The sequence below is a fragment of the Salmo salar genome, chromosome ssa01 (genome assembly GCF_905237065.1).
Source record: "Salmo salar chromosome ssa01, Ssal_v3.1, whole genome shotgun sequence".
NCBI lineage: Eukaryota > Metazoa > Chordata > Actinopteri > Salmoniformes > Salmonidae > Salmo > Salmo salar.
Window position 1 is genome coordinate 149,462,050 of NC_059442.1, and position 27,627 is coordinate 149,489,676.

General features: G+C 42.0%; 1 protein-coding gene and 1 long non-coding RNA gene across 2 annotated transcripts; both read left to right on the plus strand.

Moving 5' to 3' along the window:
- Nucleotides 1-262: 262 nt before the first annotated feature.
- On the plus strand, nucleotides 263-1,669 carry LOC106568148 (uncharacterized). Its single transcript, XR_001320236.2, has 2 exons — nucleotides 263-726; nucleotides 951-1,669. It is a non-coding gene; the product is annotated as an uncharacterized lncRNA (long non-coding RNA).
- Nucleotides 1,670-3,467: 1,798 nt separating this feature from the next.
- On the plus strand, nucleotides 3,468-27,486 carry LOC106568142 (secretory carrier-associated membrane protein 1). The gene is made up of 9 exons (XM_014138214.2): nucleotides 3,468-3,723; nucleotides 10,638-10,715; nucleotides 11,212-11,325; nucleotides 14,016-14,127; nucleotides 14,260-14,388; nucleotides 23,696-23,855; nucleotides 24,079-24,180; nucleotides 24,330-24,447; nucleotides 24,704-27,486. Exons 1-9 carry the CDS (start codon nucleotides 3,667-3,669, stop codon nucleotides 24,851-24,853), a joined length of 1,020 nt encoding a protein of 339 aa, XP_013993689.1. The 5' UTR covers nucleotides 3,468-3,666; the 3' UTR covers nucleotides 24,854-27,486.
- The last annotated feature ends 141 nt before the right edge of the window (nucleotides 27,487-27,627 follow it).

The window sequence follows — 27,627 nt, forward strand, 5'->3', positions numbered from 1 at the left end:
AGACCGCTGTGAAACAAGCAAGAATAACTAAGTACTTCCAGGTCACAGATTTTTGGAATCATTCAGAATAAAAGTCCCATCCTGTATACTTTGTAAATTAATAGTTAGGGCGTAAATGATGGAAAATGTGCACAATTATCAATATTTTATAGTAGTTATCATACAAAGAATAATTACAAGTATTTCTATAAGATTTGTCATTCTAGCTCCAAATCCACAGAGGTTACACCCAGAGGAGCGTCGCGGCCCTTATTCGCCTTATTATGTAACGTCACAGTGATTGTGGCGATTTAGTTGCTATTGTGCTAGAGGCGGAAGGCGAAAGCGGCACTTTTAGTTGAAAGTATAATAGTTTTACACTGACAGAACCGCACAAAATACTAAACTCGATCAACAGGAGAAGCTTTATATGTTCAGTACGAGGGTGTCACAATAATTGTATCTAGAGCCAGTTTTTACAACAAATATGTTTTTAACACCAACCTCTACGTCTATCTGAATGTACCTGTGGAACTCAATTCGACCTGCATCCGCATCCTAAAGAGACAGTCTTTGCGGCTCTGGCTCAAAGCGTTGTTCCTAAAGAAACCACCAAAACCTCCCTTTGTGTGCTCCTACCACTTATTTGACAAGAAGCCTACAGTGGAGCATCCTTACCCAGAAAAATGGTTTGGCCACGATGCTCCACTCGTGAAGAAGAGTCGGTCAGGCAGTCATCAGTGACAGGTAAGCCAAAGGCTTGAGCAGTATGCCTGCTCTCATTGTGTCTCCCTCTTGCATCTAAGCATAGTCTCATAATAGCACAATTTATTTCCTCTACAAATCAATAAAATTCAATTTTATATATATATATGATTATTAAATATTAAGAGCTTTCATGCAGTATGGTGTCTTATTGTACAGTTTTGTCAATTGACTTGTTTAACAAGCCATACTGATTTCTTAAACAGAAGACAGGCTCAAGTGTTCACCGAATTGAAAATGGGGATTGGCCAACAGAGAAGGAATGGATATGCCTTCAGAGAAGGATGCCCAAACCCAATGGGAAGACCCATCTCTAAGTGATCACAACTACAGCTCAGGTGATCATGTAAAGCGAACAGCACACCGACATGAAACAGATACAGAAACAATAACGCCTGGGGAAGGAACCAAAGGGCTGGTGGCCATTGCTCCTTGTTGTTTAGTGATGTACATCTCCTCAGCATATGGAGGTATATGTAGCGACAAATATATAACATTGGATTCTAGGTCCCTGGAGTACCTCTGTCCAGGTGATGAGGTCATGGCTTCACAATCCGTGATCTGCTACACGAGAGGAAGGTCAAATGAACAATTCCTGCCTTCACAAAAAGAGGTTCACAGCTGTCAGAGGAGGACACCACATGTACAAGACGGATAACTAACGTGAGGGTTCATGTGGAACGCGTAATTCAACGGCTCAAACGGTTTAGAATCATCACAAACAGTACCAATCAACCTCTCATCTAAAATGGACAAAATACTTTGAATCTGTGCTGCTCTGTGTAACATGCGTGGTGATATCCTTCATGAAGACGCTGAGTGAACTGACTAGTCAAATGCCATTTTCAATGTCGATTTCCCAATATGAATTAAAGTTGTCAAAAGTTACGTTAAATAAATGTCAATTCATTCTATAACAACTCAACTTAATTATTTGTTTTACATACTTATTAATAAAAAACAACTATAAAAACTATTTCCACAATACTGAGACTGTTGATGCATTAAGTCGGGCTTTTTAACTGAAAAACAATGTGTTAATAATAACTGCAAACAGGAGAGACACCTGACTACATACTTCTACAGAGCTGCATATATTTGTCACTCAGTGACAATCTGCCTGCCTGATGCTCCTCAACAATAAATGGCAGCATGCGTGTTAAGTAGAATGCCTTCAACCTCAGGACAGCCTGAGGGCTCCCGAGTGGCGCAGCGGTTTATGGGACTGCATCTCAGTGCAAGAGGAGTCACTGCAGTCTCTGGTTTGAATCCATGCAGAATCACATCCGGCCATGATTGGGAGACCCATAGGGCGGCGCACAATTGGCCCAGTGTCATCTGGGTTTGTCCAGGGTAGGCCGTCATTGTAAATAGGAATTTGTTCTTAACTGACTTGCCTAAAAATGTTAAGCCTGACTATTTTATCATTATGTGTCTAGATAAGGCAGTATTACGCACTTTCATCTATACAAGGAACGAAGAAAATAGGCTATAAACATCCATTACAAGACCAAATGTCCGAACTGAATTTGGTTAAAGGGCTTTTATGTACTCTGCGCCATCGGCTTGGAACGCCTTACAAAATACTTTTAAACTGGAAGAACTTGTCCCGATTGGTGTTTTTAAATCACTGATGAAGGATTTTGAGGCTGATTCCCTGACCTGTCAATGTTTTTCATTTGCTTTTTTACGATTTTGTTATACTCTTGTGAATTCTATGGTTTTTACTAGATTACTTGTAGTTTTTCATGTTGTCTGTCTGTAATTGTGTAATGACTTGGTGCTGCCTATCTTGGCCAGGACGCTCTTGAAAAAGTGATTTCAAATCTCAATGAGCGCTTCCTGGTTAAATAAAGGTTAAATAAAAAAGTAATGCGGAGATTGGTCATATCATCTAAGAACTCTATCATAATGTTAGCCTATGGATTATAGTAACTGTCACCACAACACATGTAGGCTGCTTGTATGCGGTAATCGCTTATGTTAAGCAATGTTAGACTTAGAAATGCAAGTGGCTTTGCTTATTAGCCTACCTTCCACAAAATTGAGGCTGCATGACTTTCCAAGGCCAGCGATGCAAGCGCATCCAGTCGTCTCTACTGATCCGTTGTTGGATACAAGAACACAAGCAGGTAAGAGCTGGTAAACTGAGCTGCTTGATTGGCTGAGCTGAACATCGGCCTTCAAAAATACCAATCCCTTTCCCTCCTGGTGAAGTCGTTTGTGTGATCCCAAATGTGAGCCATGTTTTGTTTTTGTTTATTTGTAAGTACTCCTGAGTAGAATGGAACCCCCTTTTACTGCGACACAATGTAAAGGGAATTGTGTACGCTGGTGTAGTATGTTAAATATGAAAAACGTACTGAACATTGTGCGATACCAACAATGGGCTAATTAACAATGGGGATTTAAAAGTGTTTTCTAAAGTTGATTATTATAATATTACTATTGTTATTATTAGTATTAATAGTAGCATTATAACATTTTTTGTATTTTATTTGTATTACTGTTACAGTGATAACTATCTGGTAATCATTACTTTTAATGTTAACATTGTCAATGATATAATGTTATTTGTGCTATAAAGGCGATTCACTTTATAACTTTTTTTATATTGGTAATTAAACAACATTATACGTCTGCTAACATTTCCTCATAAAATGTTAAGATTTTCGGCCATTTGAATTATTTTTCACAATCTTCATTGCGGAACTTTTATTTTGAAGGAAAATCGCCGAGGTCACGGCCTTATTCTGGCTAGGTCTTGCTTAGTCTTGCTAGGTCTTGCTTATTCTTGCTGGTGGAACGGAGGTCAAAGCAATCCGCGACAAGACTAGCTGCAGCCGTTGTTTTGAAGTACAGCTGTTTATTTTTTTTACTACCGCTTCGGTTTTTAATAATTGAAGACATCATCGAAGTACGATGTCAGATTTCGACCACAACCCGTTCGCGGACCCTGAATTCAATAATCCCTTTCAGGTAGGTGTAATACTCACCGGTCTGTCATTTGGCTATGCTAATTGGTTAGTCTGATTATTATAACTAGCAAACTATGTCATCTCTGTTGAATTCATTTTAGTTTACTAAGCTAACGTTAGCTAACTAGCTTTCTAGCGATAGCAGTGTCAGGTCGTTTCTCCTGGCATGACTGACAGCATAGCAGCAGTAACGTCAGCTAGCTAGCTTGCAATACTTTCTAGCAGACGTTTAACATTAGCCTAGGTCGAAAATGTATTGTCATCTTCAACCTAGACTTTAACAGTACAGTAACTAGCAATTCGTTATTTGGAACAAAGATAAAGTTGTACTATATCAGGCAATTATTTACAAACGATATTAGCTAGTACAGTAAACTAGCTAGCTAGATGATTTAGCGTATTCTTGTCATGTGTGATGTTATCAGTGTCAGTATGCTAGCTGCTACATCTAGCTAGCTAACGTTAACTTGCTTATGATTTGCCACCCATCTGTTGTGGTGCGTCTTCTCCTGAACTGTTTATCTCTGCTAGACCGGCAGCGTATATGGTCTAACACACACACACACACACACACACACACACACGTATGTGGCCTCATGTTGATTCATTAAGCACTTGTGAGTTATTAATTTAGGACAAATCATTGGAATTGATGTTGGTCGGCAGTTAGTGCCTGGCGTTACACATGACAGCAGTGTTACAGACATGGTGGACATGACAGCAGTGTTACAGACATGGTGGACATGACAACAGTGTTATAGACATGGTGGACATGCCAACAGTGTTATTAACTTCATCAGGCAAAAGTGTTGCTTGTATCGGACTGTGTGTAGCATTGACCATTTTTTATGTTATGGGAAACAACATACCTTTATATGTCCAAAACACGCCCTTTCACAACTGACACAATGTAGGTTAATCCTCAATGGCCACACGCTGATGCTTACTAATGTAAAGTCTGCAGAGTAGAAGTCTGAGCACAACCCGCATGCTATGAAAATGTGTGATGTATTTGGAATAAATAATCCAGGGGATTTGAAGAGGGGGTGAATGGGAGCACTGTGGGGGCACCTTTTGTTGTCAGTGATTCTGGGAATGATAATCCCAGTCTTTGGGGTTGTCCATCGGCTCAGATCGCTTTGGACACAACATAGGTAGTTTGTGAATTGGTTGGACTCCCTGAGATGGTCATCGTTCTGGTGTTTGGTGACGGAAAATAACAATACCACAATATAACTGACATCATCAAAAAAACTGTTCCTTGCAACAAAAGCACATGTATAATTTCTAGGAACTGTACTTACCAGACATAAAGTGAAATGTCTTTCGCTATCAAATAAACATCCTGAATCCAACTTTGTCCAAACTGCACCATATTCCTGCTGTGTAAACAGTGGTAGATTTCGTGGTAGGAAGACTCGCATGAAGTGCATGGTCTGATGGTAGCCCGCTGTCTCAACTGTTGTCTTGGAATTCAATCACCACATTGTGATTGACAGGCAGAATACTCTATTCAAGCCAATAGTTTAAGTCGTTTCATTCAAACAACATGATATTATGGATGCCTACAGTCATTTGATGTGCTGCTGTGATGTCCTGAGTGGCGCAGCGGTCTAAGGCACTGCATCTCAGTGCAAGAGGCATCACTACAGTCACTGGTTCAAATCCAGGCTGAATCACAACTGGTCGTGATTGGGAGTCCCATAGGGCGGCGCACATTTGGCCCTGCGCCGTCCGGGTTTGGCCGGGGTAGGCCATCATTCTAAATAAGAATTTGTTCTTAACTGACTTGCCTAGGAAAATTTAAAGGTAAAAAAAAAATGGAATTCTGTGACCCCCCCCCCACACCACGTTTGCTTTCCATGAATACTGCGTTGATACCTGCTACTGTGGTGGTTGTAAGATGTTGCATTGCTTTCATTATGATAATGGAAGCCTATTACTTAGATCTGTAGACTGTCAATGTAGAAGTGTCTCACCAGGGAGAAACTGTGTATTTGATCCTCACAGCACATTTTACCCTGTTTGCTTGGTAAACAGGTCCTGCTTTGTATTGTTTGCCTAGGCTGCTTCCTAGCTAAGTAAAACGCAACTCGATGTAGCCAACTTCATATCAACAGAGTTGAGCGGTGACTAGTGTGGGCGAACTGGAGCTCGCAACATCACATGGACATTTACCCGTGTAATTGCGGACTATTCTTTGGGTGCTGAAATCTGTAGTTTTTGATAACTTAATTTTATCGGCGCCCACACTAGGCGCCGATCAACTCCGTTGATGAGAAGTAGGCCTGCATCGCAGAGTTGAGTTTTACTTGGTTAGGTTCCTTCCCAGGCTAGTTGTTCCTTGTTTTAGACACAAACCTCTTTCTTCCTTTCTTTATCGGATTCTTTATCGGTTTCTCTCTCGCCCTTTCTCTCTCTGTTTCAATTAAATTACAGTTTACTCACTGACACGGTTGCTTGCTAGCTCTCAACTCTGAGAGACACATACACATTCTTGTCCTTTAATCATTGCCTTGTCAATCCTGGAAGCAGCAGAGTTGCCCTCATTAAATTATGTCCCCTCCTTGCTGTTTGAATGATGTGGCTTGGTCTGTAGGTTGATGCTTAGGCCTATGTATAAGGATTATTGATAATTGATCGTAAGCATGGTTTTATTTTTAGAGAAGGAATGAATGGTGTACTTCCCACAGCTAACTGTGCTGTATAGACATGTATGTAATTTAACACGAGTTGTGGAGTGGTGTGCTGACCACAGCGCCACAAACAGTAATTTATTTATTGGGCTATACACGATTAGTCCCTCTCTGCATTTCTCTGCTCTCACGTATTGCTGCAGATTGTGTACCCCAGGAAGAGTAGCTGCTGCTATTGCAACAGCTAATGGGATTCAAAAAAAAATATATATATATATACGCACGCACGCACGCACAGTACCAGTCAAGTTTGGACACACCTACTCATTCCAGGGTTTTTCTTTATTTTTGATCTACATTGTAGATTAATAGTTAAAATATCAACTATGAAATTACACATATGGAATCATGTGGTAACCAAAAAAGTGTTAAAGAAATCTAAATATTTTAGCTTCAAAGTAGCCAGCCTTTGCCTTGATGACAGCTTTGCACATTCTTGGCATTCTCTCAACCAGCTTCATGAGGTAGTCACCTGGAATGCATTTCAACTAACAGGTGTCCCTTGTTAATTTGTGGAATTTCTTTCCTTAATGCGTTTGAGCCAATCAGTTGTCTTGTAACAAGGTAAAGGTGGCATACAGAAGAAAGCCCTATTTGGTAAAAGACCAAGTCCATATTATGACAAGAACAGCTCAAATAAGCAAAGAGAAACAACAGTCCATCATTACTTTAAGACAGGAAGGTCCGACAATCCGGAAAATTAAGTACTTTGAAACGTTCTTCAAGTGCAGTCGCAAAAACCATCAAGTGCTATGATGAAATTGACTCTCGTGAGGACTGCCACAGGAAAGGAAGACCCAGAGTTGCCTCTGCTGCAGAGGATAAGTTCATTAGAGTTACCAGCCTCAGAAATTGCATCCCAAATAAATGCTTCACAGAGTTCAAGTAACACACATCTCAACATCAACTGTTCAGAGGAGACTGTGTGAATCAGGCCTTCATGGTCGAATTGCTGCAAAGAAACCACTAAAGGCCCCCCAATAAGAAGAATAAAATATTTGCTTGGGCCAAGAAACACGAGCAATGGACATTAGATCGGTGGAAATCTGTCCTTTGGTCAAATTTGAGACTTTTGGTTCCAACTGCCGACGCAGAGTAGGTGAACGGATGATCTCCGCATGTGTGGTTCCCAACGTGAAGCATGGAGGAGGTGTGATGGTGCTTTGCTGGTGACACGGTTGGTGATTTATTTAGAATTCAAGGCACACTTAACCAGCATGGCTACCACAGCATTCTGCAGCGATACGCCAGCCCATCTGTTTTGCGCTTAGACTATCATTTGTTTTTCAACAGGACAATGACCCATAACACACCTCCAGGCTGTGTAAGAGCTCATTGACCAAGAAGGAGTGTGATGGAGGGCTGCATCAGATGACATGGCCTCCACAATTTAACCAACCTCAACCCAATTGAGATGGTTTGGGATGAGTTGGACCGCAGAGTGAAGGAAAAACAGCCAACAAGTTCTCAGCATATTTGGGAACTCCTTCAAGACTGTTGGAAAAGCATTCCAGGTGAAGCTGGTTGAAAGAATGCCAAGAGTGTGCGAAGCTGTCATCAAGGCAAAGGGTGGCTACTTTGAAGAATCTATAATATAAAATATTTTGATTTGTTTAACACTTTTTTTGGTTACTACATGATTCCATATGTGTTACTTCATAGTTTTGATGTCTTCACTATTATTCTACAATGTAGAAGTTTGTAAAAAAAATTAAGAGAAACCCTTGAATGAGTAGGTGTGTCAAACTTTTGACTGGTACTGTATATATAATCTCAGGAATCTGTGTGTGAACATACAGGATTGGTCAGATTTCAGAGCTGGAAGGCTGTAGTGATTCCATCTGAAGTGCTCACATTTGTCACCCAGTCACTTGAATTGGGACATGAGTGCCTGCCTTACCCCAGTCCTAGTGGGCCGCTGTCCTGTTTGGCTCCTCCCTGTCATGGATCAATAAATCACGTATTGCACAGAGTGCACAGCACACACCTAGTTACTCAAAGGGATTAAACGGCATGGCTGAAAAGCAGCAGGGACTACTGTCCTCAATGACCTAATCTGTGCACCCCAGAATTAGGCCTAGGCTAACCTAACAGAACACAGGATTTCTAAGACCACTGTCGGTAATGGCATTGTTAGTTCAATCAAATGTATTTATAAAGCCCTTTTTACATCATCAGATGTCACAGTGCTATACAGAAACTCAGCCTAAACCCCAAACAGCAAGCAATGCAGATGTAGATGCACGGTGGCTAGGAAAAACTAGCCACTTTTCATAGCCGCTTTTCATTGACTCCCCATTTCAGCCCGTTTTAGCCTTGAAGCCAGTAGCCTAGTGATTAATTCCCTGCAACTCCGGGCTCTCTTCAATAGTTCATGAAATCATATGGTGCTGTCATGGCGACAGCTGGTGCTTAGGGTATTTTTGGCTGCTTTCCCCTGACTTGCTTCCTGCTCTTTCATGGTAGTTTCTCTTATCAAAGCATTTGCCTTCCTAAAACCCATCTACCAAATAGCTGATGAAGAAGTCGTTGTTGCAGTGTCGCCGTGAGATTGATGTAGAGAGGCTACAAGTTATCCCTATCTAACACCTACACCCACGTGTTTGTGTGTTTGCATTGTGCGCGTCAGCATCGTTGTTGCTGTGGCAGTAGTGACTTCCTGTACGGCTGCTTTCTCTCTGTGAGATGCTCTCAGAAGGAGAGGAATACTTCACCTTCTAGTGGAGCTATGTTAATGGCCCCTCATTTCTAACATTAACTGATGTTTTTTGTGTTTCACATAACCTAGATCGGTCCAACCTGTTGAATCTGTTGTACTGTAGGCTAACAAAAGCAGTAGCTTATCTTGTAGTTTTGAAGTTCAATGGGGTGTGCTTGTACTTAAGCGCTGTGTGTTTGTGGCTGTGCGTCAGGACCGTATTACAGATTCATCACGATATACCCTGAAATATTGATGACTGGCCTGTCCTCGGGACAAGGAGCAGCCTGCTTCTGTTAAACACAGACATGAGACTCAGTCAGAACAGAGGAGGAGGGTTGGACTGGGACAGACTGACTGATACTGGACCGTACCGGCTGTAACTGGCTCCACTGCACTAGTCTGTAGCCAATAAATCCAGTATAGACTGCTATCTTGGACTGCACTGAACCTGAGTCTCATCTGAATTTATGCTGCATGAGTGAAACTTCTTGTCATTGTGAGCTGGCTACCTGAAATGCACCCTACACATCCGTGCATCCATGCACACACACAGTGATGATATAGCCTACACCAAAGCACACCTTATTCTCTGTTTCAGAGCTGACAGCAGCACACACCTGTAGACACAGTGATGATATAGCCTACACCAAAGCACACCTTATTCTCTGTTTCAGAGCTGACAGCAGCACACACCTGTAGACACAGTGGACACACAGTAGTTAAACAATGCATCAGTCCTGGGAGGTGCACCTCTAGGCCTACTTTTAGCACTTGGCAAATAGCCTACCTGTAGCCTCCTGGCTTTACAAGGAGACTGGAGAACAAAGTAGGCCAATGAAACTGAGGTTTTAACTGACTGATACCAACATTAAATCTGCATAGCCTAAAATAAAGGTTGATGAAATATAATGATTAGCCTAGACTGTATTTGTCTACACAGCACAGCATGCTAGCAGCAGTACCCAGTCTTTTTTCTTAGAGAAGAGAACGCCTTCCTCTGCTAACTTGTGGGCTCTGCCATATTTATAGCTGTCTGTGGTGGGGAAAATGATTGGAATCATCCTGTCTTTGCCAGTTTTGGATTATAGCCCTGGGTTGACAGTGAAGGGTAGCCTGCTGTTGGGGTCGGTCTGTCTGTCTACAGCCTTGTAATTGTGGAGGCATTCTCTTATTCAGATGAAAAGTATGTTCTGATTGTTCTTTTGAAAACCTGAGGCCAGGTTAGGTAGATGAGGCTGGTGGTGCTCTTGATTTGTAAGCAGACATCATAGATTGGGTTGAAGTAAGCTTAGGCTAGGCTAGCATCCACTACAGATGATCTGTTCACGTCACACTGGAGTGGCTTCAGAGTTCATTCATCACACCATGGCAATGCAGCAGATATAGGCTAGACAATTTGAGAGCCTGTTATTAAGGCCTGATTTACTACATGGGAGTGCAGCCTGTTGACTGCCTCACTGCTCCTGGTGATCTACTGTATGAACACTGACTTTGTTCTCTCTTTTCCTTTCCTCTCAGGATCCGTCAGTGACACAAGTAACACAAAATGCTCCTCCAGGTTTGGAAGAGTACAACCCCTTCACAGATGCCAAGCCGGTGAGAAGTGCACAGTACACTGCACACTGTTTGAAGTGTTGAGGAGAGGTGGGCTGTTGGATGTGAGGGAGCGACACCATTGATGAGAGAAATAGAAGAGCTGATATGGTACTGATGGTGACTGCAGATGATTAGTGTTCGTTATGGCATTATATTCAGCGCTAACTTCCAGGAGGAGTGGCTGAAGATTCTGATTCCTGAATGTCTGCTTCTCAGCTAACACCCTATTCCCTCGTTAGTGATATATTATGACATTTAGCAGACCCTTTTATCCAAAGCGACTTAGTCATATGTGCATACATTTTAAGTGGTCCCGGGAATTGAACCCACTATCCTGGGGTTGCAAGCACCATGTTCTACCAACAGAGGACCACTAGTACACTACCTTGTTTTGAGCTGAGCTACATGGGGTTCTTGTCAGAAGTAGTGTACTACATGGAGAATAGGGTGTGGGTTGACACTAAACCAGTGTGTGATGATTCTATTTTCCTGCCAGGTCCCTCCTGGCACGGCACCCAAAGTACCTGCCCCCACCACCACCAACACACAGCCAGCCATCATGAAGCCTACGGAAGAACCGCCTGCATACTCGCAGCCTCAACAGACACAGGTACCCCCCCCCACACACCTCACAACCTCTACTACCCTTTTACACCATGCAATTCCACCCCTCTGAAGAAAAGAGAGGAGAGCTCTACGGCTGTACCTTTTCGCGATGGAATGTATTTCCATATAAACACCATGCATGCCCCCCCGGGGTGGGTGTGACAGCTCCTGGCTACGAGGCAGCAGACTCCCTCAGCATGTGGAGTGTTCTAATAAAAGCTGTTTGTGACAGTGTGGAGATAGCCTAGCTCTACACCTTGCCTCCTGAGGGAAAAGTGTAACTTAGTGTTTGCAAAAAGAGTGTGATAGAGACACAAGCAGACAGATAACACAGGAAAAAGAAAACGCCCTAATCTAAAGTTTTAGGGACTATTTATACCTCTACTGACACAGTTTTGTCCTTCGTCATACACACAGAGATAGTTTCAGAATGCTGCACCAGGAAGTTGGCAATAAGGCATGTGACTAGTATCCTTTCTCTTCACTGTTTAAATACAAATCCTTCCTACTTTAAAGATGCATTGTTCAGCATTTTTTTTCAGTAGTTTGGCTAGGGACTACTAGCGATGGCTAATGATGTCAAATGCAGATATTGCTTCACCTGCAGTTGTAGCATGCACTACTAGAGATGGGGCACACACGTTAGCGAGGCAATTAGCATTTTGTAAAGTAAGCAGCAGGGCGTTAATTATTCTGACTTGCATGGAGAGAGAGCAGTTGGAGATGACGACTGGGACTGTGCTAACACCGTAGTCTCTGCCACACACACACACACACACACACACACACACACACACACACACACACACACACACACACACACACACACACACACACAGAGATACAGATGAAGTTGGAAGTTTACATACACCTTAGCCAAATACATTTAAACTCAGTTTTTCACAATTCCTGACATTTAATCCTAGTAAAGATTCCCTGTCTTAGGTCAGTTAGGATCACCACTTTATTTTAAGAATATGAAATGTCAGAATAATAGTAGAGAGAATGATTTATTTATTTTATTTCTTCACATTCAGGTCGCAATTGTAAATGAGAACTTGTTCTCAACTTGCCTACCTGGTTAAATAAAGTTGAAATAAAATATTAAAATATTCCCAGTGGGCCAGAAGTTTACATACACTCAATTAGTATTTAGTAGCATTGCCTTTAAATTGTTTAACTTGGGTTAAACGTTTCGGGTAGCCTTCCACAAGCTTCCCACAATAAGTTGGGGGAATTTTGGCCCATTCCTCCTGACAGAGCTGGTGTAACCGAGTCAGGTTTGTAGGCCTCGTTGCTCGCACACGCTTTTTCAGTTATGCCCACACATTTTCTATGGGATTGAGGTCAGGGCTTTGTGATGACCACTCCAATACCTTGACTTTGTTGTCCTTAAACCATTTTGCCACAACATTGGAAGTATGCTTGGGGTCATTGTCCATTTGGAAGACCCATTTGCAGCCAAGCTTTAACTTCCTGACTGATGTTTTGAGATGTTGCTTCAATATATACGTAATTTTCCTTTCTCATGATGCCATCTATTTTGTGAAGTGCACCAGTCCCTCCTGCAGCAAAGCACCCCCACAACATGATGCTGCCACCCCTGTGCTTCACGGTTGGGATGGTGTTCTTCAGCTTGCAAGCCTCCCCCTTTTTCCTCCAAACATAACGATGGTCATTATGGCCAAACAGTTCTATTTTTGTTTCATCAGAGGACATTTCTCCAAAAAGTACGATCTTTGTCCCCATGTGCAGTTGCAAACTGTAGTCTGGCTTTTTTATGGCAGTTTTGGAGCAGTGGCTTCTTCCTTGCTGAGCGGCCTTTCAGGTTATGTCGATATAGGACTCGTTTTACTGTGGATATATACACTTGTACCTGTTTCCTCCAGCATCTTCACAAGGTCCTTCACAAGGTCCTTTGCTGTTCTGGGATTGATTTTCACTTTTCGCACCAAAGTACATTCATCTCTAGGAGACAGAACAAGGTATGCGTGGTTCCATACCATGTTTATACTTGTGTACTGTTGTTTGTACAGATGAACGTGGTACTTTCAGGCGTTTGGAAATTGCTCCCAAGGATGAACCAGACTTGTGGAGGTCTACAATCTTTTTTTCTGAGGTCTTGGCTGCTTTCTTTTGATTTTCCCATGATCTCAAGCAAAGAGGCACTGAGTTTGAAGGTAGGCCTTGAAATACATCCACAGGTACACCTCCAATTGACTCAAATGATGTCAATTAGCCTATCAGAAGATTCTAAAGCCATGACATCATTTTCTGGAATTTTCCAAGCCGTTTTAGGCACAGTCAACTTAGTGTATGTAAACTTCTGACCCACTGGAATTGTGATAAAGTGAAATAATCTGTCTTTAAACAATTGTTTTAAAAATTACTTGTCATGCACAAAGTAGATGTCCTAACCGACTTGCCAAAACTATAGTTCGTTAACAAGACATTTGTGGAGTGGTTGAAACACTTAGGTTGGAGTCATTGAAACTTGTTTATGTAAACCTCCGACTTCAACTGTACATTACAAAAACAAAGTCAGCTGCCTCAATTTCAAGTTGACTTGAAGTTAACTGTCAGAGATCAAATCAGACTTGTCAGCCATATGGAGCCTGATCTAGTTTGGATAACGTCCGCAACATCTCTGTGTACTGTAGAGTGTCAGTGCCCCCTGTTTGACTGTGTGTGTAGGAGCAAGTGCGTGCTGCAGCAGAGCTGCTGAGGAGACAGGAGGAGCTGGAGAGGAAGGCAGCAGAGCTAGACCGCCGGGAGAGAGAGATGCAGTCCCTCAACACATCAGGAGGTTGGCACCAACCTTCATATAACATTCAATGTTTCCACATTAAAACATTGTTAAGCTTTGTCAGACCCAAAAGTTCAAACAAGATCTTAGCAAAATCATTCAAGCATGTTTCTCCTCTCTCTCCTGTCTCAGGTAGGAAAAACAACTGGCCTCCTCTCCCAGAGAAGTTCCCTGTGGGTCCCTGTTTCTACCATGACATCACAGTGGACATCCCTGTAGATTTCCAGAAGACTGTCAAGATCATGTACTACATCTGGATGTGTGAGTGACTGTATATATGTTCCCTATACCTCATAACCACATTAACCTAGCTTCAGTCTCTACCCAAGATCATGTACTACATTTGGGTAAGTGTGACCTCATATGTTAACTGCTCAGCTCCCTTGTCAAGTCAGACTCTACTATGGAAAATATACACTTTTTAGAATTGTACTTTCAATATGCCTGAACTTTTGCCTGAGTTTTGTTGCAAGCTTAAAATAATTACTATTCTCCATATCTGTTAGAGCTGAAAAGGCTATTGAGAAGTGGTACAAAGGAACACATAAATGCAGCATGTATTCAATATGAGCCAATAGTACAGGGTGGAATTCCACTACCACATGATGCAGCTAGTCATGTGACCGGGTCAGGTGACTGGGGGAGGCTTTGGGAGTTCCAACCTGTCTAGGGCACTCCTCCTACCTCTCTCCTACCGTATCTCCCTTTCTGCATCTCTCTCTCACCACCTCTTTCCCCACACCTTATGTATTCTTTCCCGTCTCACCAGAGAGCATTTATAGAAGTGTAAGATTCCTCAGTATTGTTCAGAATCCTGCCGCTATAGTCATGACTGTACCATGCCAATGTAACTGTAGACTACAACACACCAGACTCTATACAATGCCCAGAGTCATGCCATTATTATAGCCCCAAGGTAGAGTTCTGCTCATTGTGATTTATTTTATTGACTGTGTGTGTGTGTGAACACTGTTTAGTTTATTAGGATCCCCATTAGCTACTGCACATGCAGAAGCTACTCTTCCTGGGGTCCACATAAAATGTACAAATGCATGACAAAGTAAAGATCAGTAATAGACAAGAACAACATAAGATATTACGTTGTGTATATAGGAAAGACAACAAAAATACTATTTACACAGTATTCATATTCTAATATACACTACAGTTAAATGAGTGCTATAGAAAGAGGAGGCGCTGTGATACAATATGTTTTTAAAGCTAAACTTGCTTTTTTTCCCACCTTTATTTAACCAGGTAGGCTAGTTGAGAACAAGTTCTCATTTGCATCTGCGACCTGGCCAAGATAAAGCAAAGCAGTTCGACACATACAACAACAGAGTTATACATGGAATAAACAAACACACAATCAATAATACAGTAGAAAAAGTCTATATACAGCATGTGCAAATGAGGTAGGATAAGGGAGGTAAGGCAATAAATAGGCCATGGTGGCGAAGTAATTACAATATAGCAATTAAACACTGGAATGGTAGGATATGCAGAAGATGAACGTGCAAGTTGAGATACTGGGGTGCAAAGGAGCAAGATAAATAAATACAGTATGGGGATGAGGTAGGTAGATAGATGGGCTGTTTACAGATGGGCTATGTGCAGTGATCTGTGAGTTGCTCTGACAGCTGGTGCTTAAAGCTAGTGAGGGAGATATGAGTCTCCAGCTTCAGAGATTTTTGCAGTTTATTTTGCGTAACATCTGGCTCTATACATAACTGAGCAGTGTATTGAATCTGTTTTGGGTTTGAGTACCATGAAGAAACCCATATTGGCGTGTCGGGTATGTACTGTGTATCTGTTTTGAAGTGTATACAAACAGATTATACAAGTGGTTAGGCATTTTCAACACAAATGTCTTAAAAAAAGACTAGAAGAGAAGTAGTAATTTTGTCCTCAACCATGAAAGACTGTCATGCATGTTGTTGATGTTAGTTCTATGTTTGTAGTTCAGGGTAAGGCGTGCTGCTTTGTTTTGAGACAGCTGCAGCTTTGCTAGGTCTCTCTTTGCTACACCTGACTATATTACTAGACAGTAATCAAGATGGGACAAGATCAAAGCCTGAACAACTAGTACAGTTGATCTTTGTGTCAAAAACGCAGAAAGCAGAACAATGCAGACATACAGTGGGGGAAAAAGGTATTTGATCCCCTGCTGATTTTGTACGTTTGCCCACTGACAAAGAAAGGATCAGTCTATAATTTTAATGGTAGGTTTATTTCAACAGTGAGAGACAGAATAACAACAAAAATACCCAGAAAAACGCATGTCAAAAATGTTATAAATTGATTTGCATTTTAATGAGGGAAATAAGTATTTGACCCCCTCTCAATCAGAAAGATTTCTGGCTCCCAGGTGTCTTTTATACAGGGAAAGAGCTGAGATTAAGAGCACACTCTTAAAGGGAGTGCTCCTAACTGCAGCTTGTTACCTGTAAAAAAAGACACCTGTCCACAGAAGCAATCAATCAGATTCCAAACTCTCCACAATGGCCAAGACCAAAGAGCTCTCCAAGGATGTCAGGGACAAGATTGTAGACCTACACAAGGCTGGAATGGGCTACAAGACCATCGCCAAGCAGCTTGGTGAGAAGGTGACAACATTTGGTGCGATTATTCGCAAATGGAAGAAACACAAAAGAACTGTCAATATCCCTCGGCCTGGGGCTCCATGCAAGATCTCACCTCGTGGAATTGCAATGATCATGAGAACGGTGAGGAATCAGCCCAGAACTACACAGGAGGATCTTGTCAATGATCTCAAGGCAGCTGGGACCATAGTCACCAAGAAAACAATTGGTAACACACTACGCCGTGAAGGACTAAAATCCTGCAGCGCCCGCAAGGTCCCCCTGCTCAAGAAAGCACATATACATGCCCGTCTGAAGTTTGCCAATGAACATCTGAATGATTCAGAGGACAACTGGGTGAAAGTGTTGTGGTCAGATGAGACCGAAATGGAGCTCTTTGACATCAACTCAACTCGCCGTGTTTGGAGGAGGAGGAATGCTGCCTATGACCCCAAGAACACCATCTCCACCGTCAAACATGGAGGTGGAAACATTATGCTTTGGGGGTGTTTTTCTGCTAAGGGGACAGGACAACTTCACCGCGTCAAAGGGACGATGGACGGGGCCATGTACCGTCAAATCTTGGGTGAGAACCTCCTTCCCTCAGCCAGGGCATTGAAAATGGGTCGTGGATGGCTATTCCAGCATGACAATGACCCAAAACACACGGCCAAGGCAACAAAGGAGTGGCTCAAGAAGAAGCACATTAAGGTCCTGGAGTGGCCTAGCCAGTCTCCAGACCTTAATCCCATAGAAAATCTGTGGAGGGAGCTGAAGGTTCGAGTTGCCAAACGTCAGCCTCAACCTTAATGACTTGGAGAAGATCTGCAAAGAGCAGTGGGACAAAATCCCTCCTGAGATGTGTGCAAATCTGGTGGCCAACTACAAGAAACGTCTGACCTCTGATTGCCAACAAGGGTTTTGCCACCAATTACTAAGTCATGTTTTGCAGAAGGGTCAAATACTTATTTCCCTCATTAAAATGCAAATCATTTTATAACATTTTTGACATGTGTTTTTCTGGATATTTTTGTTATTCTGTCTCTCACTATTCAAAAAAACCTACTATTAAAATGATAGACTGATCATTTCTTTGTAAGTGGGCAAACGTACAAAATCAGCAGGGGATCAAATACTTTTTCCCTCCACTGTACCTCTCATCTTCACAAAAACTTTGTCAATATGACTTGACCATGATAACTGACCATCCAATGTTACTCCTAGAAGTGCACCTTGTGCTGGGGAGAATAAAAGGCCACTCTAAAATGTGCAGTTTTGTCACACGACACAATGCTACAGATGTCTCAAGTTTTGAGGGAACGTTCATTTGGCATGCTGACTACAGGAATGTCCACCAGAGCTGTTGCCAGATAATTGAATGTTAATTTCTCTCCCATAAGCCTCATACAACGTCATTTGAAAGAATTTGGCAGTACTTCCAACTGGACTAAAAAATGCAGACCAGGCCTGCCCATGGTGGTGCCCCTGCCCAGTCATGTGAAATCCATAGATTAGGGCCTAACGAATTTATTTCAATTTACTGATTTCCTTATATGAACTGTAATGGCATTCAGTATATAATTACCCATTCTGACACTGACTGTAACTCCTTGTTAAGAGTTTCAGTGAGCTTACTGGCTGTAGGTGCTGATGTGTGTAGTCATCAGCATACATAAACTGTGTTCGAATACCCATACCAACAAACTGTATACTACATACTTAATGAGTATATACTAATTAGTACATTTTATTATACTGTAAACGGAACAGTATCCTTTCAGTTGTGCATTCTAGCTCTTCGCCAGTCTACCGGAAGTTGATGCTACTGCTGTGCAACCTCTTGCTAGCTAGTTGGCATAACAAATGACTAGTTAGACATTTTACAACTTCGGCTGTGTTCTTAAATTCAATCTGGAGTGTGCTCGTAAATTCAGAGCGTTGTCAGATTGTCCGTTTGAAATCAGAACGTTTCGCTCTCGGAGTTTGCTCTGGCCGAGGAGTTGGGTTGATTTTGAACATTCTGACCTTACAACGGCAGTCAAGCACCCAAGTTAACGTTGGCTAGCTTGCTAGCTACTTCCAGATACAAAAGAGTGACCACTCTGACCATTTTATTCCCCCTAGCGGAGCTGGTTAGGCCGTTTTCATGTTATCCAGTGCGTTGGTGACCAACTGTTGTTGGCAGCAATTTAATTATGCTTTTTTTGCCGACGTTAACTGACACCGACCATATTCAACCGGTGTTGAGTGCTAGTAAATTAATTATTCTGCTCTCTGGTACACTCAGATGAGAGTGCTCTGAAATCGGAGTAGCTAGCCAGAGCGAATTTACGAAAGCACCCGAATGTCCATTGAGAACGCACAACGACTATACCATTTAGCTAAGCTAAAAATGACTGGAATAATCAAGTCAAACTTTGAGCAGTTAGCCTATAGTTAAGATACTGGCAAATAGGGTTGCACATTTTGGGGAATATTCAGAGGTGGTAATTAAAGAAAATGTATGCAAATTAATATTAATAACATTTAAATGTAGATGTTTTTTGCATTGTATATATTTACTGTATCATATGGAGACAAACAAACCTTTTACCTCCAATAGAAATAAAAATGTAAAATATTTAGTTATAAATTCAACTTTAATTAAAGGAGTTGACTCTTCATATGGGATGATTTCACTGAACAACAAAAGGGAATATTGAATGATCCCCAATAATCCATTGCATCTCCCAAAAATGTTTTCAACAAACATCTGTGAAATGATAGTCTAGAAACAAAAGCATTGGTTGTCTTCCTCTCAGGCTCCCTGGACGTCCTCAATGTCCACCTCTTGAACATCAGACTGAGGCCTCATCTTCACTATCACTTTCCAACCTTGTTGAGGATGGCTTGTCATCAGGCTAAAAAAGCCAGAAATGTGCCTGGATGGCCAACAATTTTTCAACCCTTGTATTGGTCAGCCTGTTGCGTGCTTTGGTGCGTGTGTTCCCAAACAAGGACCAGTTGTGCTCTGAGGCGGCTGATGTTGGTGGGATTTGGAGGATGATGGAGGCAACAGGGGAAAGAGCCTCAGATCCACAAAGTCCCTTCCACCAGGTGGCTGATGCAATATGGCAGTCGTGCCAACATATCTCATCTCCATCCCAAAGCCCTTGCTTGGAAGTGTACCTCATCCAGGCCAAGGTGGCGAGACACGGTAGTGATGACACCGTAGGACTTGTTGATCTCTGCAAAAAAAATAAAGGAGAGCCACACATTCTAGGAGCTCAGATGCAAAAAATGTATGTCCAACGTTTCGACAGACAAGCGGTCTTCATCAGGGTATAATGACAAACACTGCGGGGTGACTCATTTTTATTGTCAAAAGACACACACAGGTGTCTGTAATCATGGCCGGGTGTGGCCTGATATCATTGGTTAATTCTCATATATTAAAATAGCATACAAATAACACAAATGGATAGTGTACGATCATATATACAATTTGGCTACATAAGCCTACAAACCATTTACAATACACAATCACAAGAATGGCTTCAGATCAAAGTCTACGTTGAGACCGAAGGGAGCATGGGTCTTTTAAATCTCGTTTTAACAATTAATTGTCGAGGTCACCCCCTCTCCTAGGGAGGGTGACCTGTTTGATGCCAATATAACGTAGAGACGAAATCGAGTGGTTTGCTTCCAAAAGGTGGGCCGCAACTGGGTAAGTCTGGTTTTGCACCTAATGGTGCTATGATGCTCTGAGATACGTACTTTTAATTCACACCTTGTTTTACCCACATCATTTTTACCACAAGGACAAGTTATAATATAAATAACTGCCTTTAGTGGAGCACGTGATAACACCTTTGATTGGGATCTGTTTCCCTGTTTGGGGGTGTTTGAAGGATCTACATTTATAAGTGCCATTGCATTGAGCACAGCCATTACACTTGTACAACAAATACCCATTGTGCAGGGATATCTTTCGGTAGTAAATCAGTTTACCAATTGATCTGAGGTTTCTGCCCCGCGAGAATACGACCAAGGGATAGTATCGGTAATGTATTTTCGGACCATCATCGCATCTTAGAATGTGCCAATGTTTGAATGATTCCCTTAATTTGTTCAGAGCACTTTGAGTAGCGGCTAATTAGAATGCGAGACTGACCTTGAAAAAGGTAATGTTTAGAATTTTCTCAATGGCAGTATTAATCTGACCATTTTTGTACCCCCCTCTCCTTGAATTTTCTTTGCGTCTCAGCCATATTTCTGTCAAAATCTGTTTTTTTACAAATTCTTTTGATTTGACAGAATTAGCTGTAGGAATCTCTGCACCAGACCGGATGCTCTTTCCAGCATAGTTGGGGTCCAACATGTACGCTGCGGCGTGTATGGGCTTCAGGCAGAAGTCTTCACCCTTTGATGTGTTTCAGAACTGCAGTTTCCTCTGCTTGGAGCAACAGTGAAGTGGACAGGGCAGAACGGATTTCTTCTCTTACATCTGCAAGCTGAGTCTGAACATCAGACAGGAGGGCATTGTCTCCCTCAATCCATGCAATGGCTACTGCTATAGGTTTCAGGAGTTTGTCTGCTTACCACTCTCTCCCAAAATACATCATCCAGGAGGATCCTCTTGATGGGGCTGTCCATATCGGCAGACTGTGATATGGACATTTCTTGGAGAGACTCCTTCCCCTCCAGGAGACTGTCAACCATGATGACAACACCACCCCAACAGGTGTTGCTGGGCAGCTTCAATGTGGTGCTCTTATTCTTCTCACTTTGCTTGGTGAGGTAGATTTTCTGCTGTAACTTGATGACCCTTCACATACCTAACCATTTCCTTGGCTCTCTTGTAGAGTGTATCCATTGTTTTCAGTGCCATGATGTCCTTGAGGAGCAGATTCAATGCATGAGCAGCACAGCCAATGGGTGTGATGTGAGGGCAGGACTCCTCCACTTTAGACCAAGCAGCCTTCATGTTTGCAGCATTGTCTGTCACCAGTGCAAATACCTTCTGTGGTCCAAGGTTATTGATGACTGCCTTCAGCTCATCTGTTGTGAGTCTGTTGTTCCTGTGCTCTTGAAGAATACTGGTTGAGGGGTGGAGATGACGTTGTTCGACCACCCACCAGAGATGATTGCCAAAGTCAGTTTTTTCTATTTGCTTGATCTTCACTTGAACTCTGTTGAACTCTGCATCCAGCAAATGAGTAGATAAAGGGGTGTATGCTGGGCGAAGAACGTTCAGAAATCTCTTCCAATACACATTGCCTGTGAGCATCAGAGGTGAACCAGTTGCATACACAGCTCGAGCAAGACATTCATCAGCATTTCTCTGACTACGTTCCTCCATTAAGTCAAAAAAACATATTCTGATTCCAGGAGAACCATGAGCTGTTGCTATCGATAAGGTGTTTGATTCATCATTTTCACCTCGAATAGAAGCAGAGGGACTTTTGTCAGAGGTTGCTTGTTGTGAGCGCTGAGGGAACTTTATGCACTTGGCCAGATGAATCTGCATCTTTGTTGCATTCTTCACATATGATTTGGCACAGTATTTTGAAATGTACACAGCTATTCTTTCTACATTAGCTGCAGTGAAATGTCTCCACACATCAGATAGTGCCAGTGGCATTTTCCTGTAAAGATTAGAAAAACAATGAGTAAAAAACAAACAAATACAATTCCATGTATAGATAAATAGTTAAGCAGTTAGATTAAACAACTCCTTTGTAAGATAAATGTTTTAAAATTAAATATGTATGGAAACCGGTGAATTAACACTCAGTTAGCAGGCTCAAGCAAGCTAAAACCCACATGGTAGCAAAAACTAACTAGCAGAAATTGTTAACAAGTTAGAAATGATTTAAACACACTTTTCTGTAGGCTACTATTTACTAGTTAACAAAAAATGATGTCATATAAAATATATTCACCCCACCCAGTATTGTAATCAAAACTTACCAGAAAGCATGTAGTCCTTGGCTCAGACAGTGTAGCAGTGTGGGCTCAGTAGCATCTCATTAGTGTGCAAGATCTTGAGAATCAGCTGCACATGTGATGGAAGAATGCACTGTGCATGCAGAGGGTTGCAATTTCATTGATAGTTTAACCAAAATATGCCACAAGACCTAGAATTGCCTTGTGTATCCCATAAAAAAGGTTTACTGTTATAAGCTAACTTTTTTTGATGAATTTAAGCAAAATTCCAGGGCTTAACTTCCCATGGAAAATTCCCGGAAAGTTTCCGACCCTTTGCAACCCTTTGATGTATAAGTGGCACACTAATTATATCCATACTATGACCAATAAGCTCACTATATACTCAATTCACGTCACCAATGGTATGGTTAGTGTGGGTAGTATGAGTATTCGAACACAGTGTTAGTCCTTTTAGCTTCTTGTAAGACAAGTGGCAAATCATTTGTAAAACTAGTATAAGAGTAACGGCCCAAGGAAACTGCCCTAAAGGATACTGCACTGTACATATCTGATGTTAAAGAAGCTTCCATTGAAGAATACTCTGAGTTCTATTGGATAAGTAACTCTCCAACCATGTGGTGGCAGGTGATGTAAAGCCATAACAAGTGAGGTTTTTCAATAACAAATTATAATCAATAACATCGAAGGCTGCTCTGAAATCCAACAAAACAGCTCCAACTATCATCTTATTATCCATTTCTTGTGTGTGTACACTGTGTGTGCTGGTTCACGCTCCACTTGGCACGGCACCACCAGGCTCCTCAGTGTGTTAAATGATTTAGTAGCCATCTTTCCTTATCCTCCTCCTGTTCCTCACATCCTGTTCTTCATTAGCATGACTTGGCAGGACAGTGAGGTAGCTTGAGGTCCTCTATCAGTCTTTCAGATAGAAATGTAATGTTTAGAGTTGTTTTCTCCACAACATAGATTTATATCAGCTCTATACGTTACATTTCTATCTGCAATGTATTTAATGTTAACTAACCAATGATATTGTGTGTGTGGTTCTGCTCCAGTCCACACGGGGACACTGTTTGCCAACATGTTTGGCTGTTTGGCCTGGTTCTGTGTGGATGCGTCCAGAGGAGTGGACTTCGGCCTGTCCATGCTCTGGTTCATGATCTTCACTCCCTGCTCCTTCGTCTGCTGGTATAGACCCCTCTACGGAGCCTTCAGGTCGCTACACACACACACACACACACACACATACACACACACAAACAAACATACATATACACACACACATACATACACACACAAACAAACATACACACACACATACACACACACACACACACATACACACACAAACAAACATACACACACACATACACACATACACACACAAACAAACATACACACACACACACATTAAACAGGAAACTTTCTCTCTCTCCAGGAGTGACAGCTCTTTCCGTTTCTTCGTCTTCTTCTTCGTCTACATCTGTCAGTTTGGTGTTCACGTGCTGCAGTCCATCGGCATCTCCGGCTGGGGTGCCAGGTAAGGACAGGAAGCGGTCACAGATATTGACAGGAAGTGACACGGTCACAATGTTCTCTGAACTTTGATTGCACATAGAAATACAAGTAATAAAGGTTACATGTTACTCACCCTTTAATCTTGTCTATGGTTGTCCTTTTTTCCTCCAGTGGGTGGATCTCCGCTCTGACTGGTCTGAATAAGAGCATCCCTGTTGGCATCATCATGATCCTCATCGCTGCTCTATTCACTGCCCTTGCTACCATGTCCCTCATCATGTTCAAAAAGGTACCACACACACACAATTCTTCATCATATTCATAAAGGTATGAATGAGACTCAGCCTTTCACTGTGTTAGAGACGATGAGACTTAATGGAACCAGAACACCCACACAGTCTCTGAGATGATGAACACGGGGTATTTATAGACATGCTCAAGTAGATAATAACCTTCTCACTGCTCTCTGTCTCCTTTCTCCCTCCCTTCCTCTTATTTTCCTCTCCCCCTCCCTCTCATCTCTCTACCCCCCCTAATTTCTTCAGGTACATGGTATGTACCGCACCACAGGGGCCAGCTTTGAGAAGGCCCAGGCAGAGTTCGCCACGGGCGTCATGGCCAACAAGACGGTCCAGACAGCCGCCGCTACTGCAGCCTCCAACGCTGCCAGCGGAGCATTCAAGCAACAGATCTGATTGGTCCACAGACCCCCCTAGAGCTCGCCCTCTTTCTTCTCTCCATCCAATCCAAGCTCCAGAGCGAGCTGGAGTTTCCCTGCCCTCCTAACTTAGCTCTACTGACATGACTAGCATGACACCTAGAAGGATGAGACCAATGATGTCATAGTAGATGGAAGTAGAAATGAGAGACTCGTTTGAATCGTTTCATTCAATTCAATTTGTCTCCCAGTGCAGATGTACTTCCTATAGAATCTTTGAGCTTTGACATCCCCGTCTGATCCCTCTCCTCTTTCTGCTCACATGGCGACACCCAGCTTCCACCAAGCCCCGCCTCTCACATGCCCTGAGGGCTGTAACTCCGCCCACCCCAGTGACTTTATTAATGCACTCTTGTCCTGTGTCTGTCTTACCCCATACCTCTTAGTCATGTCACTAAGTGTTTGCAAACTTTCCTTTGTGTCTGATTGTGCAGCTGTGTGTATGGGTGTACAGCTGTCTGTATGCGTGTGTATATGAATATTAGTCTCTCCATATGTTGTGAGTCCCAGCTATAGATTCTGTTCTTTCTCTCACTCCCTCTAAAGCATTGTACCAAGACTCTCTTAGCTGTAGCTATCCATTCACTTCCACGACTGTTTTATTAACTGGATTTAGCCAAGTACTGTTAAAATGTAACACTTAATAAAATCAACACTTGTTTACTTCTTTTGAACCCTGAGCCGGTCAGGCTGAGATGGTCACTAGTCAGTGAGGTCTGTCCTCTGGTGGTGATACTGGTTAGTGTTGATGATGAATGCTGTGCATTCCACAATGTTGTTTAATACCTCGGAATGATCACATCTAAATGGTTTAATCTCAAGAAGCAAGTGTAAACTGATCAGAACTCTAAATTAGGAAGGAAGGGTACTATTATGTCTGTACAGTTCGTACACTATGACAGTCACGCGACATGTTATTGTTCAGTTGATGTTATGATTAGAAGAGCAGTTAGCTCTGACACCAGTGGTTGCATCTATCCTCAATTTAACAGGTACGTGTCTCAGAAATCAGGATTCTGTCTTCTACTGTCTTGGTTATCCTTTTCATAACCGTGTTTCTCTCACAGCCTTGTAGTCTTGCCTTTGATAACGTTTGAACAAAATACCTTATAATATAAACAAAGAACCAGATGACATGAACCTAAATGTCATAGCCTCTATCCTCTAGCCTTGACCCTTGCTTTAGTGGTAAAGTTGCACTTCATGTAGACACTCCTTCACACACAGACACATCCACCCAATAGCTGGATTCTAGGCCTTGAGACCTGCACAGACACATGTATGCTAGCTAAGCTATATGCTAACAAATGACTCCACTGTGTGAGAGAGAGCTAGCTCGTCTCCAGCCTTGGTTTTCTGGTGGAGAAATACCTCAGTTACAGTTAGTACTATTCAGGATTATATCAAGATGTACTCTACGTGCATGACAAAGCTTGCAGATCAGCTGGATACTACTCTGGTCTAGGCATCTGTGTGTATAGAAGTCCACGGTTACACTCCAGTGAGTGGATGAACTGATGAAAAAGGAGGATTCTGTCTGTTTGAAGTTGATGCTGTGCATTAAAGTGAACCACTCCAGTAGTCCCTCTTTCTCCAAACACTCCTTCAGAACATGAGATATCATTGGTTATATCCCAGTTATATCATTGGTCTGTTCTGTATGGCTGTGTAGATGTTGATAGCCTGAGTATTCATTATTTTTATCTTCATGGTTGAGTGAAAGGAGAGATTCTTCTATTCCCAGAGAGGCTTGTTTATTGGTTTGTCTGTTCTGTCTTCCCCTCAGTTGGATTGTATTCATCATGTTAGAAAGTACTGAATAAGTTCTGATTCAATTTATTAACATGTCTTGTTTTGAGTGTTTATAACTGAACCTACCTGTGACTTTCAGCCTTTGAATGTGACATGAAGAGGGGTTGGGAATGTTTGAGGGGTGTGTGTGTGTCCATGTGTGCTGTAATATCATGGATGTGTGTGTTGTGGGGTGTCGGTCAAAGTGAAGTCTTAACAAGGATAACTGGTTGTTCAGTTGAACACTGATGTGGGCAGAGACAGGCTGACATCCTCATGAGTTTCCTCCTTTTTATACTTAATAGTCTAATAGTCATTCATCTCTCTGGTCTTGAGTATGAGTGAATGTGTGTGTGCTGAGCTACTTTAAGTTATTCTACATCTTTTGAAAATCTGAACGAATGGCACCTGAATGTTCCTGTTAAATATGTGTTGGCTTGAAAACAATAAAAAAAAAATGCATCAACTGGGAAATGTGAGAAAGTCAGTAGTTGAAACTAAGCGATGTTTGTGTTTTGAGATGGACTGTGGCTTTAACTTGTGCTTTTTAATCAATGGTATATAGTAAAATACTGAGAATGAATATGACATTTGTCTTGCTCAACTCTGACAATGGAATAAATTGAAGTTATTTAAAAAATTAAGCAAACTTTAAGGGATGTTTGTAGATTTTGTAAAGTTTGACAACTTGTCGGCTGGTATCCTGAATTTCATTGTACTGTACAGAAACTCTCCTCTCCTTTTTAGTCGCATGTTGAGTAGTTTAAGTTTTGTATATTTATTGTATTAACACAAAATAAAATTCAGAAGTCAACTCTACCTCCTTTTTTCACGATGGTATTTACTGATATGGTGTTAAAAGCTGCACTACTAGTTGATGCACAGCAGAGGTCAGTAGAAACCAACGGATCTGGAGTACTGAAAGGTGGTTGATCAGCTTGTCATGGATTGTGACACTAC

Bases quoted from the DNA above. Each gene is read 5' to 3' on its own strand.
- LOC106568142 (XM_014138214.2), top strand. From the start codon at position 3,667: ATGTCAGATTTCGACCACAACCCGTTCGCGGACCCTGAATTCAATAAT. The intron at 10,716-11,211 runs GTGAGAAGTGCA...TTTTCCTGCCAG, and splicing joins CCTTCACAGATGCCAAGCCG to GTCCCTCCTGGCACGGCACC. The intron at 11,326-14,015 runs GTACCCCCCCCC...CTGTGTGTGTAG, and splicing joins CGCAGCCTCAACAGACACAG to GAGCAAGTGCGTGCTGCAGC.